Raw genomic sequence first — 19,428 nt, 5'->3', positions numbered from 1 at the left:
GTGTCTTGTGTTCAAAATAATCAGTAAGGGTGTTGTATCCACATACTAGTATACAGATTATAAGAACAGTACTGTATGTGTTGTTTTTTGGGGTTTTTTTTTTAACAATGGAGCAGCATGTACTATGTTTGGAAAACCACTTGCCTTTTTTAATAAGGTATGATACTTCCTTAGCAGTAGACATATATTACTCAGTCATATAATGTTAAAGCACATCTCATACACTCTACCAGAATAAGTCTGCACCCAATTAAAATCCAATCACATATACATTGTATTCCTGTTTGGACACTTTGATAGCCAGAAGTAAGAATTTATTTCACGATTTTTACAAATTAATAATGTTTTCTTTTCATATTGTTTACATATGTGTGTGTGTGTGCATGTATGTATGTATGCATTTATGTTGGAGAGGAGCAAGCTAAATTATGTGGTTAATAGGATTTGATGTTAAAATGAAACTTTTTTTTCCAATCGGGTTGGGGAAGGCTTATATGATGAAAATTGATACCTTTATAAATCAGGCAAGTGACGGTCAAGGAACATAAGTGAATTCTAAACTACATAATGATGTAGTTTTTAGTATTGGTTTAAATAAAACATCTAATAAGAATCTTTTTTGAAAGATTTTGGTGGCCCTTAAAAGGGCCGTTTAGTAAGGTGATAAGTCGCATCTTAAGCACGCTCTCCACGGATTCTGCGGGCCAACTGGATGTCCTTTGGCATGATGGTGACTCTCTTGGCGTGGATGGCGCACAAGTTGGTGTCTTCAAAAAGACCGACCAAGTAAGCTTCACTAGCTTCCTGGAGTGCCATCACGGCGGAGCTCTGGAATCTAAGATCAGTTTTGAAGTCCTGAGCGATTTCTCTGACTAATCTCTGGAATGGGAGTTTTCTGATGAGGAGCTCGGTACTCTTTTGGTATCTTCTGATTTCTCTCAGGGCGACTGTACCGGGCCTGTATCTGTGTGGTTTCTTGACTCCACCAGTGGCAGGTGCGCTCTTACGAGCGGCCTTGGTGGCCAACTGTTTTCTTGGAGCTTTACCTCCGGTAGATTTACGAGCAGTCTGCTTTGTACGAGCCATTGCGAAGAATGATGATTTGAAAAGTCTCACAGTGATATTAAAAAGGCCGCAAGGATTTGGTTTATTTGCCGCACAATTTGAAAAGCTCGGAGTAATTGGTCGGGGAAACCTATAACACTCCCTACGATTGGTTGTTATTGAGGTAATTCGATTGGATGAAAATAGGAAAAGTTTCAATCCACTTTTCTGTTGATGGTTGAGCTTTGCTAACAATCTGCCAAATGGCAATTTCAATCAACTAATAAACACTTAAGAATGAAATGAATTGTAATCAACAATTCTCATGCGTGACAGTCAATTATGTTTGAATAATTTAACCGTCATAATTTGGTACATGTACAATATACAATATTTATTTAGAGTAACAATAGATTTTTTTTTGGGTTTTGTTTTCATGCATTACGTTTGTTAATACAATGCGAATGATGAGACAGTGATATTAGAAGAGTACATAAAAATAATAATAATGATAATGATAATAATGCCATAAAAAAAAATATAATAATTACAATGAGCGTAATAATAGAAAAAAAAAAGAAAACAAAAGAAAAGAATTTTAAATGTTTTGTGTGGAGTAAAATAACAAGTAAATACAATACAGTTATTTAAAATGTACAGGCCTAGCCTACATACATTAATGCAACCCGTGAAATTGTGCATCTTTTTTTTTCTGTATTCTTAGGATAATACTGCCCTGGAACACTTGGCGCGCACGGAAATATTTTTTATATATACCAAGATTTAATTTCATTTATGAATAGTTACAATTTACTTAAAATTCAAGGTTTTTTCACCTTGAGGGAATGCCGCTCTTAGGGTTTTGTAGGAACAATCTTTGGTTACGTATTACGACAAGTTATATTTTATATGAGAAGAGAAATCAAGGAGAGGGACGGTATAGTTCCCCCCCCCCCCATTTTTGAGATTGCAATGCTTTCTTTTTTTTCACACACATAACTACATAAGAATCTTTTTGAAGAGTTTTGGTGGCCCTGAAAAGGGCCGTTGTATATTTCAGTTCGAAGAACTAAACTGTTTATTTAGCAGCCTTCTGGGTCTTCTTGGGCAGGAGAACGGCCTGGATGTTTGGCAGTACACCACCCTGGGCAATGGTCACACCGGACAGAAGTTTGTTCAATTCCTCGTCGTTCCTGATGGCCAGTTGGAGATGACGGGGGATGATTCTGCTTTTCTTGTTGTCACGGGCAGCATTACCTGCCAATTCCAAAACTTCAGCGGCCAAGTATTCGAGAACAGCGGCGAGGTAAACTGGGGCTCCAGCACCTACTCTCTCGGCATAGTTTCCTTTCCTCAACAGTCTGTGGATACGTCCAACTGGGAACTGAAGTCCGGCACGGGACGACCTGCTCTTAGCCTTGGATTTAGCTTTTCCTCCCTTTCCACGTCCAGACATTTTCTTATGTTATAACTTGTTCGAATTCAAACAAATCATAATAACACGAGAATAGTCAAATTTTCCTTTTATACCGACAAACGGATTGAAATGACATTCTGTCTTTAAACCAATCAGCGGTAATGTTCTATCGTCTATGAGGTGTTTTCCGCGAGGTTCGCGTTAAGAAACATATTTCAATCCACCATGTTGTTTAAATAGAAAATTGACAGGGCTGGCGGTATTATTCACTGTACAATCGTCAGAGGATAAACATGCCGCCAAAAGCAACAGGATCAAAGGGAGCAAAGAAGGCCGTGACCAAGGCCAAAGCCGCACGGGCTGGAGGTGACAAGAAGAGGAAGAGGAGAAGGAGGGAATCCTACGGAATCTACATTTGGCCAAGCACGCTGTCAGCGAGGGTACCAAAGCTGTCACCAAATACACCAGCAGCAAGTAAACTTGCAGTTCCAGTCTACTTATTCAACGGCCCTTTTCAGGGCCACCAAAACTTTTCAAAAAGATTCTTATGTTGATATGTTATAGTTGTTATCAAATGCATATATACACCCCCTATTTTCCCCACAAACATACATAACTGTTTAAAACTTCCAAATTGCGAACAACGTTAATCCTTCCTTACTAAAGATTGATAAAGACATTGACATGAATTCTAATGAAAGTGCGTACATAAGAGGTATTTTTATCATAAAAAAATAAATGAAAATATAAAGTGTAACGCTTTATAAACATACATAAGAACACCGTCATATCATATGTACTTACACAAAAATAGATCAACATCAAGTCTGTATAGAAGTATAAATGAGACTTCAATAATATTGAAAGCATTTACAATATGAAATAATGGATATATCTACCATGATGAAATACATTAAATGACGCACCTTTAAAACAAAAACGGGAAATAGAGTTTTGCCCGAGTATCGATTTATCAGGGGATTACCGTTTAACTTGTTTGATTAATGGTAAATACTGAACACTGACAAAATAACATATACATGTATGTTTGTATTTGAAGATCGGTGTACGCAGTCTATTTAGCTCTTTTTTATGTCTCTTGGTGTTATTTTTTTTTGGTTTTTAAATACAACATTTAAAGTAATTGTTTTGTTTTGTTTTTTTAATAATTTATATGAGTGTGGGGGAAGGGGGCTATACCTTGTTTGTCTTATACACGACACATAACATCCATATAAGAATCTTTTTGAAAAATTTTGGTGGCCCTGAAAAGGGCCGTTACTGTTGTTATGGGAAGCTGTTTAACCTCCGAATCCGTACAGGGTACGTCCTTGTCTCTTCAAAGCGTAGACAACGTCCATGGCTGTGACAGTTTTCCTCTTGGCGTGCTCAGTGTATGTGACTGCATCACGGATGACATTTTCCAAGAAAACTTTCAATACACCACGGGTCTCTTCGTAGATGAGTCCAGAGATACGTTTGACACCACCTCTACGTGCAAGACGACGGATAGCTGGTTTTGTGATACCCTGGATGTTATCACGCAACACCTTCCTGTGACGCTTTGCGCCTCCCTTTCCAAGTCCTTTACCTCCTTTACCACGTCCAGACATTATTGTTTCTCTGATAAAATATTAACAGTAGAATGAATTTGCCCGCTGTAAAGATAGATTATATACTAAATAGCGCGACCGTGATAGAAAGCTAGCAAGTTTTAAGAAACAATGATTTTCATTGGATAATGACTTTTTGTGACATAGAGTTGACCTGTACTCACTATTTGGAGGGAAAAGAATGTAATGTAAACAAATAAAAAAAGGGGGGGGGTAGGGGGTTTAATATTATAAAGATTATTCTAAATTGTAATAAATGAAGAATGCTAAAAATGATATGAATACCAATAGAGCATAATAAAGATATCCTATTTGGAATTATCAATTCTTCAATTTGATGACACAGCTCAACAGTAATTGGGTCAAAATGAATTTTGAAAAATTACAAAATTTTATTTCTATATCATTTTGTGCAGTGTGATGTACAATCAAGGGTTGAAAATACATTCACTCAATGAAATAGGCTTCTTACATCTAGATATAACTTATATTGTAACATAGAATATATAGTATGAATAATCTGAGGGAGTGAAATTTTCCAAATCTGAATATTTTGAGAATTCAGGTCTTGGAAACAAGTTGATATGAAACTCCTTGTAATTACAAGTTAAGACTTTTGATGTCTTTTCTTTAAACATGCTTTATGCTAGAGAACATTTTTCTCGGCACAAAGTCTGTTCTTGCCATGATAACAAATTTATCTTTGTGACACACACACACACTCGATAGAGATGGACGTTACATGAGTGGTAAAGTCCATCACTTCACATTAGGAAGTTAGGCCGATGACATCTGATGACTCTAATAGAAACAGAAGAAAATGAATTAATATAAATGAAAATCATTGACTTGTGAGGCCCAAAGTATACATAACAATAGTACATAAACTGTGAAGATATGTATTATATTGCTCCAAGTAACACTTAAATGAAGGAAATGTGCAGTCAAAATCAACTTATTTGGTATGCATCCTACTGATTTTTGTTTTCTGGCATATTCTATAAAGAGTACATAAATCATGCTAAAAGTAGAGGAGGCATTATATTGACATGATAAAAAAAAAATGTGATTTCATGGAAACCTACCTGGTGTCTTGTGTTCAAAATAATCAGTAAGGGTGTTGTATCCACATACTAGTATACAGATTATAAGAACAGTACTGTATGTGTTGTTTTTTGGGGTTTTTTTTTTAACAATGGAGCAGCATGTACTATGTTTGGAAAACCACTTGCCTTTTTTAATAAGGTATGATACTTCCTTAGCAGTAGACATATATTACTCAGTCATATAATGTTAAAGCACATCTCATACACTCTACCAGAATAAGTCTGCACCCAATTAAAATCCAATCACATATACATTGTATTCCTGTTTGGACACTTTGATAGCCAGAAGTAAGAATTTATTTCACGATTTTTACAAATTAATAATGTTTTCTTTTCATATTGTTTACATATGTGTGTGTGTGTGCATGTATGTATGTATGCATTTATGTTGGAGAGGAGCAAGCTAAATTATGTGGTTAATAGGATTTGATGTTAAAATGAAACTTTTTTTTCCAATCGGGTTGGGGAAGGCTTATATGATGAAAATTGATACCTTTATAAATCAGGCAAGTGACGGTCAAGGAACATAAGTGAATTCTAAACTACATAATGATGTAGTTTTTAGTATTGGTTTAAATAAAACATCTAATAAGAATCTTTTTTGAAAGATTTTGGTGGCCCTTAAAAGGGCCGTTTAGTAAGGTGATAAGTCGCATCTTAAGCACGCTCTCCACGGATTCTGCGGGCCAACTGGATGTCCTTTGGCATGATGGTGACTCTCTTGGCGTGGATGGCGCACAAGTTGGTGTCTTCAAAAAGACCGACCAAGTAAGCTTCACTAGCTTCCTGGAGTGCCATCACGGCGGAGCTCTGGAATCTAAGATCAGTTTTGAAGTCCTGAGCGATTTCTCTGACTAATCTCTGGAATGGGAGTTTTCTGATGAGGAGCTCGGTACTCTTTTGGTATCTTCTGATTTCTCTCAGGGCGACTGTACCGGGCCTGTATCTGTGTGGTTTCTTGACTCCACCAGTGGCAGGTGCGCTCTTACGAGCGGCCTTGGTGGCCAACTGTTTTCTTGGAGCTTTACCTCCGGTAGATTTACGAGCAGTCTGCTTTGTACGAGCCATTGCGAAGAATGATGATTTGAAAAGTCTCACAGTGATATTAAAAAGGCCGCAAGGATTTGGTTTATTTGCCGCACAATTTGAAAAGCTCGGAGTAATTGGTCGGGGAAACCTATAACACTCCCTACGATTGGTTGTTATTGAGGTAATTCGATTGGATGAAAATAGGAAAAGTTTCAATCCACTTTTCTGTTGATGGTTGAGCTTTGCTAACAATCTGCCAAATGGCAATTTCAATCAACTAATAAACACTTAAGAATGAAATGAATTGTAATCAACAATTCTCATGCGTGACAGTCAATTATGTTTGAATAATTTAACCGTCATAATTTGGTACATGTACAATATACAATATTTATTTAGAGTAACAATAGATTTTTTTTTGGGTTTTGTTTTCATGCATTACGTTTGTTAATACAATGCGAATGATGAGACAGTGATATTAGAAGAGTACATAAAAATAATAATAATGATAATGATAATAATGCCATAAAAAAAAATATAATAATTACAATGAGCGTAATAATAGAAAAAAAAAAGAAAACAAAAGAAAAGAATTTTAAATGTTTTGTGTGGAGTAAAATAACAAGTAAATACAATACAGTTATTTAAAATGTACAGGCCTAGCCTACATACATTAATGCAACCCGTGAAATTGTGCATCTTTTTTTTTCTGTATTCTTAGGATAATACTGCCCTGGAACACTTGGCGCGCACGGAAATATTTTTTATATATACCAAGATTTAATTTCATTTATGAATAGTTACAATTTACTTAAAATTCAAGGTTTTTTCACCTTGAGGGAATGCCGCTCTTAGGGTTTTGTAGGAACAATCTTTGGTTACGTATTACGACAAGTTATATTTTATATGAGAAGAGAAATCAAGGAGAGGGACGGTATAGTTCCCCCCCCCCCCATTTTTGAGATTGCAATGCTTTCTTTTTTTTCACACACATAACTACATAAGAATCTTTTTGAAGAGTTTTGGTGGCCCTGAAAAGGGCCGTTGTATATTTCAGTTCGAAGAACTAAACTGTTTATTTAGCAGCCTTCTGGGTCTTCTTGGGCAGGAGAACGGCCTGGATGTTTGGCAGTACACCACCCTGGGCAATGGTCACACCGGACAGAAGTTTGTTCAATTCCTCGTCGTTCCTGATGGCCAGTTGGAGATGACGGGGGATGATTCTGCTTTTCTTGTTGTCACGGGCAGCATTACCTGCCAATTCCAAAACTTCAGCGGCCAAGTATTCGAGAACAGCGGCGAGGTAAACTGGGGCTCCAGCACCTACTCTCTCGGCATAGTTTCCTTTCCTCAACAGTCTGTGGATACGTCCAACTGGGAACTGAAGTCCGGCACGGGACGACCTGCTCTTAGCCTTGGATTTAGCTTTTCCTCCCTTTCCACGTCCAGACATTTTCTTATGTTATAACTTGTTCGAATTCAAACAAATCATAATAACACGAGAATAGTCAAATTTTCCTTTTATACCGACAAACGGATTGAAATGACATTCTGTCTTTAAACCAATCAGCGGTAATGTTCTATCGTCTATGAGGTGTTTTCCGCGAGGTTCGCGTTAAGAAACATATTTCAATCCACCATGTTGTTTAAATAGAAAATTGACAGGGCTGGCGGTATTATTCACTGTACAATCGTCAGAGGATAAACATGCCGCCAAAAGCAACAGGATCAAAGGGAGCAAAGAAGGCCGTGACCAAGGCCAAAGCCGCACGGGCTGGAGGTGACAAGAAGAGGAAGAGGAGAAGGAGGGAATCCTACGGAATCTACATTTACAAAGTTCTCCGACAGGTCCACCCTGACACTGGTGTATCATCAAAGGCTATGTCCATCATGAACAGTTTCGTCAACGACATCTTTGAAAGAATCGCCGCCGAAGCTTCACGTCTGGCTCACTACAACAAGAGATCAACAATCACATCTCGGGAGATCCAGACTGCTGTCCGTCTCCTTTTACCCGGAGAATTGGCCAAGCACGCTGTCAGCGAGGGTACCAAAGCTGTCACCAAATACACCAGCAGCAAGTAAACTTGCAGTTCCAGTCTACTTATTCAACGGCCCTTTTCAGGGCCACCAAAACTTTTCAAAAAGATTCTTATGTTGATATGTTATAGTTGTTATCAAATGCATATATACACCCCCTATTTTCCCCACAAACATACATAACTGTTTAAAACTTCCAAATTGCGAACAACGTTAATCCTTCCTTACTAAAGATTGATAAAGACATTGACATGAATTCTAATGAAAGTGCGTACATAAGAGGTATTTTTATCATAAAAAAATAAATGAAAATATAAAGTGTAACGCTTTATAAACATACATAAGAACACCGTCATATCATATGTACTTACACAAAAATAGATCAACATCAAGTCTGTATAGAAGTATAAATGAGACTTCAATAATATTGAAAGCATTTACAATATGAAATAATGGATATATCTACCATGATGAAATACATTAAATGACGCACCTTTAAAACAAAAACGGGAAATAGAGTTTTGCCCGAGTATCGATTTATCAGGGGATTACCGTTTAACTTGTTTGATTAATGGTAAATACTGAACACTGACAAAATAACATATACATGTATGTTTGTATTTGAAGATCGGTGTACGCAGTCTATTTAGCTCTTTTTTATGTCTCTTGGTGTTATTTTTTTTTGGTTTTTAAATACAACATTTAAAGTAATTGTTTTGTTTTGTTTTTTTAATAATTTATATGAGTGTGGGGGAAGGGGGCTATACCTTGTTTGTCTTATACACGACACATAACATCCATATAAGAATCTTTTTGAAAAATTTTGGTGGCCCTGAAAAGGGCCGTTACTGTTGTTATGGGAAGCTGTTTAACCTCCGAATCCGTACAGGGTACGTCCTTGTCTCTTCAAAGCGTAGACAACGTCCATGGCTGTGACAGTTTTCCTCTTGGCGTGCTCAGTGTATGTGACTGCATCACGGATGACATTTTCCAAGAAAACTTTCAATACACCACGGGTCTCTTCGTAGATGAGTCCAGAGATACGTTTGACACCACCTCTACGTGCAAGACGACGGATAGCTGGTTTTGTGATACCCTGGATGTTATCACGCAACACCTTCCTGTGACGCTTTGCGCCTCCCTTTCCAAGTCCTTTACCTCCTTTACCACGTCCAGACATTATTGTTTCTCTGATAAAATATTAACAGTAGAATGAATTTGCCCGCTGTAAAGATAGATTATATACTAAATAGCGCGACCGTGATAGAAAGCTAGCAAGTTTTAAGAAACAATGATTTTCATTGGATAATGACTTTTTGTGACATAGAGTTGACCTGTACTCACTATTTGGAGGGAAAAGAATGTAATGTAAACAAATAAAAAAAGGGGGGGGGTAGGGGGTTTAATATTATAAAGATTATTCTAAATTGTAATAAATGAAGAATGCTAAAAATGATATGAATACCAATAGAGCATAATAAAGATATCCTATTTGGAATTATCAATTCTTCAATTTGATGACACAGCTCAACAGTAATTGGGTCAAAATGAATTTTGAAAAATTACAAAATTTTATTTCTATATCATTTTGTGCAGTGTGATGTACAATCAAGGGTTGAAAATACATTCACTCAATGAAATAGGCTTCTTACATCTAGATATAACTTATATTGTAACATAGAATATATAGTATGAATAATCTGAGGGAGTGAAATTTTCCAAATCTGAATATTTTGAGAATTCAGGTCTTGGAAACAAGTTGATATGAAACTCCTTGTAATTACAAGTTAAGACTTTTGATGTCTTTTCTTTAAACATGCTTTATGCTAGAGAACATTTTTCTCGGCACAAAGTCTGTTCTTGCCATGATAACAAATTTATCTTTGTGACACACACACACACTCGATAGAGATGGACGTTACATGAGTGGTAAAGTCCATCACTTCACATTAGGAAGTTAGGCCGATGACATCTGATGACTCTAATAGAAACAGAAGAAAATGAATTAATATAAATGAAAATCATTGACTTGTGAGGCCCAAAGTATACATAACAATAGTACATAAACTGTGAAGATATGTATTATATTGCTCCAAGTAACACTTAAATGAAGGAAATGTGCAGTCAAAATCAACTTATTTGGTATGCATCCTACTGATTTTTGTTTTCTGGCATATTCTATAAAGAGTACATAAATCATGCTAAAAGTAGAGGAGGCATTATATTGACATGATAAAAAAAAAATGTGATTTCATGGAAACCTACCTGGTGTCTTGTGTTCAAAATAATCAGTAAGGGTGTTGTATCCACATACTAGTATACAGATTATAAGAACAGTACTGTATGTGTTGTTTTTTGGGGTTTTTTTTTTAACAATGGAGCAGCATGTACTATGTTTGGAAAACCACTTGCCTTTTTTAATAAGGTATGATACTTCCTTAGCAGTAGACATATATTACTCAGTCATATAATGTTAAAGCACATCTCATACACTCTACCAGAATAAGTCTGCACCCAATTAAAATCCAATCACATATACATTGTATTCCTGTTTGGACACTTTGATAGCCAGAAGTAAGAATTTATTTCACGATTTTTACAAATTAATAATGTTTTCTTTTCATATTGTTTACATATGTGTGTGTGTGTGCATGTATGTATGTATGCATTTATGTTGGAGAGGAGCAAGCTAAATTATGTGGTTAATAGGATTTGATGTTAAAATGAAACTTTTTTTTCCAATCGGGTTGGGGAAGGCTTATATGATGAAAATTGATACCTTTATAAATCAGGCAAGTGACGGTCAAGGAACATAAGTGAATTCTAAACTACATAATGATGTAGTTTTTAGTATTGGTTTAAATAAAACATCTAATAAGAATCTTTTTTGAAAGATTTTGGTGGCCCTTAAAAGGGCCGTTTAGTAAGGTGATAAGTCGCATCTTAAGCACGCTCTCCACGGATTCTGCGGGCCAACTGGATGTCCTTTGGCATGATGGTGACTCTCTTGGCGTGGATGGCGCACAAGTTGGTGTCTTCAAAAAGACCGACCAAGTAAGCTTCACTAGCTTCCTGGAGTGCCATCACGGCGGAGCTCTGGAATCTAAGATCAGTTTTGAAGTCCTGAGCGATTTCTCTGACTAATCTCTGGAATGGGAGTTTTCTGATGAGGAGCTCGGTACTCTTTTGGTATCTTCTGATTTCTCTCAGGGCGACTGTACCGGGCCTGTATCTGTGTGGTTTCTTGACTCCACCAGTGGCAGGTGCGCTCTTACGAGCGGCCTTGGTGGCCAACTGTTTTCTTGGAGCTTTACCTCCGGTAGATTTACGAGCAGTCTGCTTTGTACGAGCCATTGCGAAGAATGATGATTTGAAAAGTCTCACAGTGATATTAAAAAGGCCGCAAGGATTTGGTTTATTTGCCGCACAATTTGAAAAGCTCGGAGTAATTGGTCGGGGAAACCTATAACACTCCCTACGATTGGTTGTTATTGAGGTAATTCGATTGGATGAAAATAGGAAAAGTTTCAATCCACTTTTCTGTTGATGGTTGAGCTTTGCTAACAATCTGCCAAATGGCAATTTCAATCAACTAATAAACACTTAAGAATGAAATGAATTGTAATCAACAATTCTCATGCGTGACAGTCAATTATGTTTGAATAATTTAACCGTCATAATTTGGTACATGTACAATATACAATATTTATTTAGAGTAACAATAGATTTTTTTTTGGGTTTTGTTTTCATGCATTACGTTTGTTAATACAATGCGAATGATGAGACAGTGATATTAGAAGAGTACATAAAAATAATAATAATGATAATGATAATAATGCCATAAAAAAAAATATAATAATTACAATGAGCGTAATAATAGAAAAAAAAAAGAAAACAAAAGAAAAGAATTTTAAATGTTTTGTGTGGAGTAAAATAACAAGTAAATACAATACAGTTATTTAAAATGTACAGGCCTAGCCTACATACATTAATGCAACCCGTGAAATTGTGCATCTTTTTTTTTCTGTATTCTTAGGATAATACTGCCCTGGAACACTTGGCGCGCACGGAAATATTTTTTATATATACCAAGATTTAATTTCATTTATGAATAGTTACAATTTACTTAAAATTCAAGGTTTTTTCACCTTGAGGGAATGCCGCTCTTAGGGTTTTGTAGGAACAATCTTTGGTTACGTATTACGACAAGTTATATTTTATATGAGAAGAGAAATCAAGGAGAGGGACGGTATAGTTCCCCCCCCCCCCATTTTTGAGATTGCAATGCTTTCTTTTTTTTCACACACATAACTACATAAGAATCTTTTTGAAGAGTTTTGGTGGCCCTGAAAAGGGCCGTTGTATATTTCAGTTCGAAGAACTAAACTGTTTATTTAGCAGCCTTCTGGGTCTTCTTGGGCAGGAGAACGGCCTGGATGTTTGGCAGTACACCACCCTGGGCAATGGTCACACCGGACAGAAGTTTGTTCAATTCCTCGTCGTTCCTGATGGCCAGTTGGAGATGACGGGGGATGATTCTGCTTTTCTTGTTGTCACGGGCAGCATTACCTGCCAATTCCAAAACTTCAGCGGCCAAGTATTCGAGAACAGCGGCGAGGTAAACTGGGGCTCCAGCACCTACTCTCTCGGCATAGTTTCCTTTCCTCAACAGTCTGTGGATACGTCCAACTGGGAACTGAAGTCCGGCACGGGACGACCTGCTCTTAGCCTTGGATTTAGCTTTTCCTCCCTTTCCACGTCCAGACATTTTCTTATGTTATAACTTGTTCGAATTCAAACAAATCATAATAACACGAGAATAGTCAAATTTTCCTTTTATACCGACAAACGGATTGAAATGACATTCTGTCTTTAAACCAATCAGCGGTAATGTTCTATCGTCTATGAGGTGTTTTCCGCGAGGTTCGCGTTAAGAAACATATTTCAATCCACCATGTTGTTTAAATAGAAAATTGACAGGGCTGGCGGTATTATTCACTGTACAATCGTCAGAGGATAAACATGCCGCCAAAAGCAACAGGATCAAAGGGAGCAAAGAAGGCCGTGACCAAGGCCAAAGCCGCACGGGCTGGAGGTGACAAGAAGAGGAAGAGGAGAAGGAGGGAATCCTACGGAATCTACATTTACAAAGTTCTCCGACAGGTCCACCCTGACACTGGTGTATCATCAAAGGCTATGTCCATCATGAACAGTTTCGTCAACGACATCTTTGAAAGAATCGCCGCCGAAGCTTCACGTCTGGCTCACTACAACAAGAGATCAACAATCACATCTCGGGAGATCCAGACTGCTGTCCGTCTCCTTTTACCCGGAGAATTGGCCAAGCACGCTGTCAGCGAGGGTACCAAAGCTGTCACCAAATACACCAGCAGCAAGTAAACTTGCAGTTCCAGTCTACTTATTCAACGGCCCTTTTCAGGGCCACCAAAACTTTTCAAAAAGATTCTTATGTTGATATGTTATAGTTGTTATCAAATGCATATATACACCCCCTATTTTCCCCACAAACATACATAACTGTTTAAAACTTCCAAATTGCGAACAACGTTAATCCTTCCTTACTAAAGATTGATAAAGACATTGACATGAATTCTAATGAAAGTGCGTACATAAGAGGTATTTTTATCATAAAAAAATAAATGAAAATATAAAGTGTAACGCTTTATAAACATACATAAGAACACCGTCATATCATATGTACTTACACAAAAATAGATCAACATCAAGTCTGTATAGAAGTATAAATGAGACTTCAATAATATTGAAAGCATTTACAATATGAAATAATGGATATATCTACCATGATGAAATACATTAAATGACGCACCTTTAAAACAAAAACGGGAAATAGAGTTTTGCCCGAGTATCGATTTATCAGGGGATTACCGTTTAACTTGTTTGATTAATGGTAAATACTGAACACTGACAAAATAACATATACATGTATGTTTGTATTTGAAGATCGGTGTACGCAGTCTATTTAGCTCTTTTTTATGTCTCTTGGTGTTATTTTTTTTTGGTTTTTAAATACAACATTTAAAGTAATTGTTTTGTTTTGTTTTTTTAATAATTTATATGAGTGTGGGGGAAGGGGGCTATACCTTGTTTGTCTTATACACGACACATAACATCCATATAAGAATCTTTTTGAAAAATTTTGGTGGCCCTGAAAAGGGCCGTTACTGTTGTTATGGGAAGCTGTTTAACCTCCGAATCCGTACAGGGTACGTCCTTGTCTCTTCAAAGCGTAGACAACGTCCATGGCTGTGACAGTTTTCCTCTTGGCGTGCTCAGTGTATGTGACTGCATCACGGATGACATTTTCCAAGAAAACTTTCAATACACCACGGGTCTCTTCGTAGATGAGTCCAGAGATACGTTTGACACCACCTCTACGTGCAAGACGACGGATAGCTGGTTTTGTGATACCCTGGATGTTATCACGCAACACCTTCCTGTGACGCTTTGCGCCTCCCTTTCCAAGTCCTTTACCTCCTTTACCACGTCCAGACATTATTGTTTCTCTGATAAAATATTAACAGTAGAATGAATTTGCCCGCTGTAAAGATAGATTATATACTAAATAGCGCGACCGTGATAGAAAGCTAGCAAGTTTTAAGAAACAATGATTTTCATTGGATAATGACTTTTTGTGACATAGAGTTGACCTGTACTCACTATTTGGAGGGAAAAGAATGTAATGTAAACAAATAAAAAAAGGGGGGGGGTAGGGGGTTTAATATTATAAAGATTATTCTAAATTGTAATAAATGAAGAATGCTAAAAATGATATGAATACCAATAGAGCATAATAAAGATATCCTATTTGGAATTATCAATTCTTCAATTTGATGACACAGCTCAACAGTAATTGGGTCAAAATGAATTTTGAAAAATTACAAAATTTTATTTCTATATCATTTTGTGCAGTGTGATGTACAATCAAGGGTTGAAAATACATTCACTCAATGAAATAGGCTTCTTACATCTAGATATAACTTATATTGTAACATAGAATATATAGTATGAATAATCTGAGGGAGTGAAATTTTCCAAATCTGAATATTTTGAGAATTCAGGTCTTGGAAACAAGTTGATATGAAACTCCTTGTAATTACAAGTTAAGACTTTTGATGTCTTTTCTTTAAACATGCTTTATGCTAGAGAACATTTTTCTCGGCACAAAGTCTGTTCTTGCCATGATAACAAATTTATCTTTGTGACACACACACACACTCGATAGAGATGGACGTTACATGAGTGGTAAAGTCCATCACTTCACATTAGGAAGTTAGGCCGATGACATCTGATGACTCTAATAGAAACAGAAGAAAATGAATTAATATAAATGAAAATCATTGACTTGTGAGGCCCAAAGTATACATAACAATAGTACATAAACTGTGAAGATATGTATTATATTGCTCCAAGTAACACTTAAATGAAGGAAATGTGCAGTCAAAATCAACTTATTTGGTATGCATCCTACTGATTTTTGTTTTCTGGCATATTCTATAAAGAGTACATAAATCATGCTAAAAGTAGAGGAGGCATTATATTGACATGATAAAAAAAAAATGTGATTTCATGGAAACCTACCTGGTGTCTTGTGTTCAAAATAATCAGTAAGGGTGTTGTATCCACATACTAGTATACAGATTATAAGAACAGTACTGTATGTGTTGTTTTTTGGGGTTTTTTTTTTAACAATGGAGCAGCATGTACTATGTTTGGAAAACCACTTGCCTTTTTTAATAAGGTATGATACTTCCTTAGCAGTAGACATATATTACTCAGTCATATAATGTTAAAGCACATCTCATACACTCTACCAGAATAAGTCTGCACCCAATTAAAATCCAATCACATATACATTGTATTCCTGTTTGGACACTTTGATAGCCAGAAGTAAGAATTTATTTCACGATTTTTACAAATTAATAATGTTTTCTTTTCATATTGTTTACATATGTGTGTGTGTGTGCATGTATGTATGTATGCATTTATGTTGGAGAGGAGCAAGCTAAATTATGTGGTTAATAGGATTTGATGTTAAAATGAAACTTTTTTTTCCAATCGGGTTGGGGAAGGCTTATATGATGAAAATTGATACCTTTATAAATCAGGCAAGTGACGGTCAAGGAACATAAGTGAATTCTAAACTACATAATGATGTAGTTTTTAGTATTGGTTTAAATAAAACATCTAATAAGAATCTTTTTTGAAAGATTTTGGTGGCCCTTAAAAGGGCCGTTTAGTAAGGTGATAAGTCGCATCTTAAGCACGCTCTCCACGGATTCTGCGGGCCAACTGGATGTCCTTTGGCATGATGGTGACTCTCTTGGCGTGGATGGCGCACAAGTTGGTGTCTTCAAAAAGACCGACCAAGTAAGCTTCACTAGCTTCCTGGAGTGCCATCACGGCGGAGCTCTGGAATCTAAGATCAGTTTTGAAGTCCTGAGCGATTTCTCTGACTAATCTCTGGAATGGGAGTTTTCTGATGAGGAGCTCGGTACTCTTTTGGTATCTTCTGATTTCTCTCAGGGCGACTGTACCGGGCCTGTATCTGTGTGGTTTCTTGACTCCACCAGTGGCAGGTGCGCTCTTACGAGCGGCCTTGGTGGCCAACTGTTTTCTTGGAGCTTTACCTCCGGTAGATTTACGAGCAGTCTGCTTTGTACGAGCCATTGCGAAGAATGATGATTTGAAAAGTCTCACAGTGATATTAAAAAGGCCGCAAGGATTTGGTTTATTTGCCGCACAATTTGAAAAGCTCGGAGTAATTGGTCGGGGAAACCTATAACACTCCCTACGATTGGTTGTTATTGAGGTAATTCGATTGGATGAAAATAGGAAAAGTTTCAATCCACTTTTCTGTTGATGGTTGAGCTTTGCTAACAATCTGCCAAATGGCAATTTCAATCAACTAATAAACACTTAAGAATGAAATGAATTGTAATCAACAATTCTCATGCGTGACAGTCAATTATGTTTGAATAATTTAACCGTCATAATTTGGTACATGTACAATATACAATATTTATTTAGAGTAACAATAGATTTTTTTTTGGGTTTTGTTTTCATGCATTACGTTTGTTAATACAATGCGAATGATGAGACAGTGATATTAGAAGAGTACATAAAAATAATAATAATGATAATGATAATAATGCCATAAAAAAAAATATAATAATTACAATGAGCGTAATAATAGAAAAAAAAAAGAAAACAAAAGAAAAGAATTTTAAATGTTTTGTGTGGAGTAAAATAACAAGTAAATACAATACAGTTATTTAAAATGTACAGGCCTAGCCTACATACATTAATGCAACCCGTGAAATTGTGCATCTTTTTTTTTCTGTATTCTTAGGATAATACTGCCCTGGAACACTTGGCGCGCACGGAAATATTTTTTATATATACCAAGATTTAATTTCATTTATGAATAGTTACAATTTACTTAAAATTCAAGGTTTTTTCACCTTGAGGGAATGCCGCTCTTAGGGTTTTGTAGGAACAATCTTTGGTTACGTATTACGACAAGTTATATTTTATATGAGAAGAGAAATCAAGGAGAGGGACGGTATAGTTCCCCCCCCCCCCATTTTTGAGATTGCAATGCTTTCTTTTTTTTCACACACATAACTACATAAGAATCTTTTTGAAGAGTTTTGGTGGCCCTGAAAAGGGCCGTTGTATATTTCAGTTCGAAGAACTAAACTGTTTATTTAGCAGCCTTCTGGGTCTTCTTGGGCAGGAGAACGGCCTGGATGTTTGGCAGTACACCACCCTGGGCAATGGTCACACCGGACAGAAGTTTGTTCAATTCCTCGTCGTTCCTGATGGCCAGTTGGAGATGACGGGGGATGATTCTGCTTTTCTTGTTGTCACGGGCAGCATTACCTGCCAATTCCAAAACTTCAGCGGCCAAGTATTCGAGAACAGCGGCGAGGTAAACTGGGGCTCCAGCACCTACTCTCTCGGCATAGTTTCCTTTCCTCAACAGTCTGTGGATACGTCCAACTGGGAACTGAAGTCCGGCACGGGACGACCTGCTCTTAGCCTTGGATTTAGCTTTTCCTCCCTTTCCACGTCCAGACATTTTCTTATGTTATAACTTGTTCGAATTCAAACAAATCATAATAACACGAGAATAGTCAAATTTTCCTTTTATACCGACAAACGGATTGAAATGACATTCTGTCTTTAAACCAATCAGCGGTAATGTTCTATCGTCTATGAGGTGTTTTCCGCGAGGTTCGCGTTAAGAAACATATTTCAATCCACCATGTTGTTTAAATAGAAAATTGACAGGGCTGGCGGTATTATTCACTGTACAATCGTCAGAGGATAAACATGCCGCCAAAAGCAACAGGATCAAAGGGAGCAAAGAAGGCCGTGACCAAGGCCAAAGCCGCACGGGCTGGAGGTGACAAGAAGAGGAAGAGGAGAAGGAGGGAATCCTACGGAATCTACATTTACAAAGTTCTCCGACAGGTCCACCCTGACACTGGTGTATCATCAAAGGCTATGTCCATCATGAACAGTTTCGTCAACGACATCTTTGAAAGAATCGCCGCCGAAGCTTCACGTCTGGCTCACTACAACAAGAGATCAACAATCACATCTCGGGAGATCCAGACTGCTGTCCGTCTCCTTTTACCCGGAGAATTGGCCAAGCACGCTGTCAGCGAGGGTACCAAAGCTGTCACCACTATTCCAGCAATTCTAGATGCTGTCTGCCACGTTATTCCCTGTCTTTGTGCCATCCTAGGGTATGAAAAAACGAAATTCTAACCTCAAATACATTTCACAACTACAGCTCCTCCATGAATTCCCAGACTGTCAGGGACGTAGCTGCCTACACGCAAATACGCAGTTGCGTACTTTCGGAAAAAGTAACAAAAATAAAAACACACATTTTTTTAGATGAAATAAAGGTTTTATGCAATGACTCACTGGGGGCCTTGAGCGACCCTCCTCCAAGACCCCTCGCCGTAATTTTGCGTACAAATAAAACAGGCCTAGCTACGCCCCTGACTGTACCTTTAAGACCTTGAGGGGGATTTTTTTTTTATTACATATATAATAGTAATTTTGCCAATATACTTCGTTTGATTTCCTTATGATGTTATGTTATGTTTCAAAGCTCATTAAT

The 19,428-nt window shown here is 37.2% G+C and overlaps 11 protein-coding genes and 1 pseudogene across 11 annotated transcripts; 3 read left to right on the top strand and 9 right to left on the bottom strand.

Moving 5' to 3' along the window:
* Window positions 1–43: 43 nt before the first annotated feature.
* LOC148606727 (histone H3) lies at window positions 44–1,991 on the bottom strand. The gene has a single exon (XM_088546639.1). The coding sequence runs from the start codon at window positions 1,084–1,086 to the stop codon at window positions 676–678; it is 411 nt and encodes a 136-aa protein (XP_088402765.1). The 5' UTR covers window positions 1,087–1,991; the 3' UTR covers window positions 44–675.
* Window positions 1,992–3,715: 1,724 nt separating this feature from the next.
* LOC148606726 (histone H4) lies at window positions 3,716–4,470 on the bottom strand. The gene has a single exon (XM_088544687.1). The coding sequence runs from the start codon at window positions 4,072–4,074 to the stop codon at window positions 3,763–3,765; it is 312 nt and encodes a 103-aa protein (XP_088400813.1). The 5' UTR covers window positions 4,075–4,470; the 3' UTR covers window positions 3,716–3,762.
* A 787-nt stretch (window positions 4,471–5,257) lies between these two features.
* On the bottom strand, window positions 5,258–7,153 carry LOC148606725 (histone H3). Its single transcript, XM_088546112.1, has one exon. The coding sequence runs from the start codon at window positions 6,246–6,248 to the stop codon at window positions 5,838–5,840; it is 411 nt and encodes a 136-aa protein (XP_088402238.1). The 5' UTR covers window positions 6,249–7,153; the 3' UTR covers window positions 5,258–5,837.
* A 632-nt stretch (window positions 7,154–7,785) lies between these two features.
* Window positions 7,786–8,504, top strand: LOC148606724 (histone H2B). The gene has a single exon (XM_088546113.1). It carries the CDS (start codon window positions 7,917–7,919, stop codon window positions 8,292–8,294), a length of 378 nt encoding a protein of 125 aa, XP_088402239.1. The 5' UTR covers window positions 7,786–7,916; the 3' UTR covers window positions 8,295–8,504.
* A 566-nt stretch (window positions 8,505–9,070) lies between these two features.
* LOC148606723 (histone H4) lies at window positions 9,071–9,825 on the bottom strand. The gene has a single exon (XM_088544689.1). The coding sequence runs from the start codon at window positions 9,427–9,429 to the stop codon at window positions 9,118–9,120; it is 312 nt and encodes a 103-aa protein (XP_088400815.1). The 5' UTR covers window positions 9,430–9,825; the 3' UTR covers window positions 9,071–9,117.
* Window positions 9,826–10,612: 787 nt separating this feature from the next.
* LOC148606722 (histone H3) lies at window positions 10,613–12,508 on the bottom strand. Its single transcript, XM_088545970.1, has one exon. The coding sequence runs from the start codon at window positions 11,601–11,603 to the stop codon at window positions 11,193–11,195; it is 411 nt and encodes a 136-aa protein (XP_088402096.1). The 5' UTR covers window positions 11,604–12,508; the 3' UTR covers window positions 10,613–11,192.
* Window positions 12,509–12,600: 92 nt separating this feature from the next.
* Window positions 12,601–13,103, bottom strand: LOC148606721 (histone H2A). Its single transcript, XM_088545972.1, has one exon. The coding sequence runs from the start codon at window positions 13,015–13,017 to the stop codon at window positions 12,640–12,642; it is 378 nt and encodes a 125-aa protein (XP_088402098.1). The 5' UTR covers window positions 13,018–13,103; the 3' UTR covers window positions 12,601–12,639.
* A 37-nt stretch (window positions 13,104–13,140) lies between these two features.
* On the top strand, window positions 13,141–13,859 carry LOC148606720 (histone H2B). Its single transcript, XM_088545971.1, has one exon. It carries the CDS (start codon window positions 13,272–13,274, stop codon window positions 13,647–13,649), a length of 378 nt encoding a protein of 125 aa, XP_088402097.1. The 5' UTR covers window positions 13,141–13,271; the 3' UTR covers window positions 13,650–13,859.
* Window positions 13,860–14,425: 566 nt separating this feature from the next.
* Window positions 14,426–15,180, bottom strand: LOC148606719 (histone H4). Its single transcript, XM_088544688.1, has one exon. It carries the CDS (start codon window positions 14,782–14,784, stop codon window positions 14,473–14,475), a length of 312 nt encoding a protein of 103 aa, XP_088400814.1. The 5' UTR covers window positions 14,785–15,180; the 3' UTR covers window positions 14,426–14,472.
* A 787-nt stretch (window positions 15,181–15,967) lies between these two features.
* Window positions 15,968–17,863, bottom strand: LOC148606718 (histone H3). The gene has a single exon (XM_088546147.1). The coding sequence runs from the start codon at window positions 16,956–16,958 to the stop codon at window positions 16,548–16,550; it is 411 nt and encodes a 136-aa protein (XP_088402273.1). The 5' UTR covers window positions 16,959–17,863; the 3' UTR covers window positions 15,968–16,547.
* Window positions 17,864–17,955: 92 nt separating this feature from the next.
* On the bottom strand, window positions 17,956–18,458 carry LOC148606717 (histone H2A). Its single transcript, XM_088546148.1, has one exon. It carries the CDS (start codon window positions 18,370–18,372, stop codon window positions 17,995–17,997), a length of 378 nt encoding a protein of 125 aa, XP_088402274.1. The 5' UTR covers window positions 18,373–18,458; the 3' UTR covers window positions 17,956–17,994.
* Window positions 18,459–18,495: 37 nt separating this feature from the next.
* Window positions 18,496–19,067, top strand: LOC148606716 (histone H2B pseudogene; annotated as a pseudogene).
* The last annotated feature ends 361 nt before the right edge of the window (window positions 19,068–19,428 follow it).

Source organism: Perna viridis, chromosome 9 (genome assembly GCF_037379345.1).
Source record: "Perna viridis isolate PV_CMFRI_1.1 ecotype Kerala chromosome 9, ASM3737934v1, whole genome shotgun sequence".
Classification (NCBI taxonomy): domain Eukaryota; kingdom Metazoa; phylum Mollusca; class Bivalvia; order Mytilida; family Mytilidae; genus Perna; species Perna viridis.
Note: the sequence above shows the minus strand (reverse complement) of the source record. Positions and strands in the feature narration are given on the sequence as shown.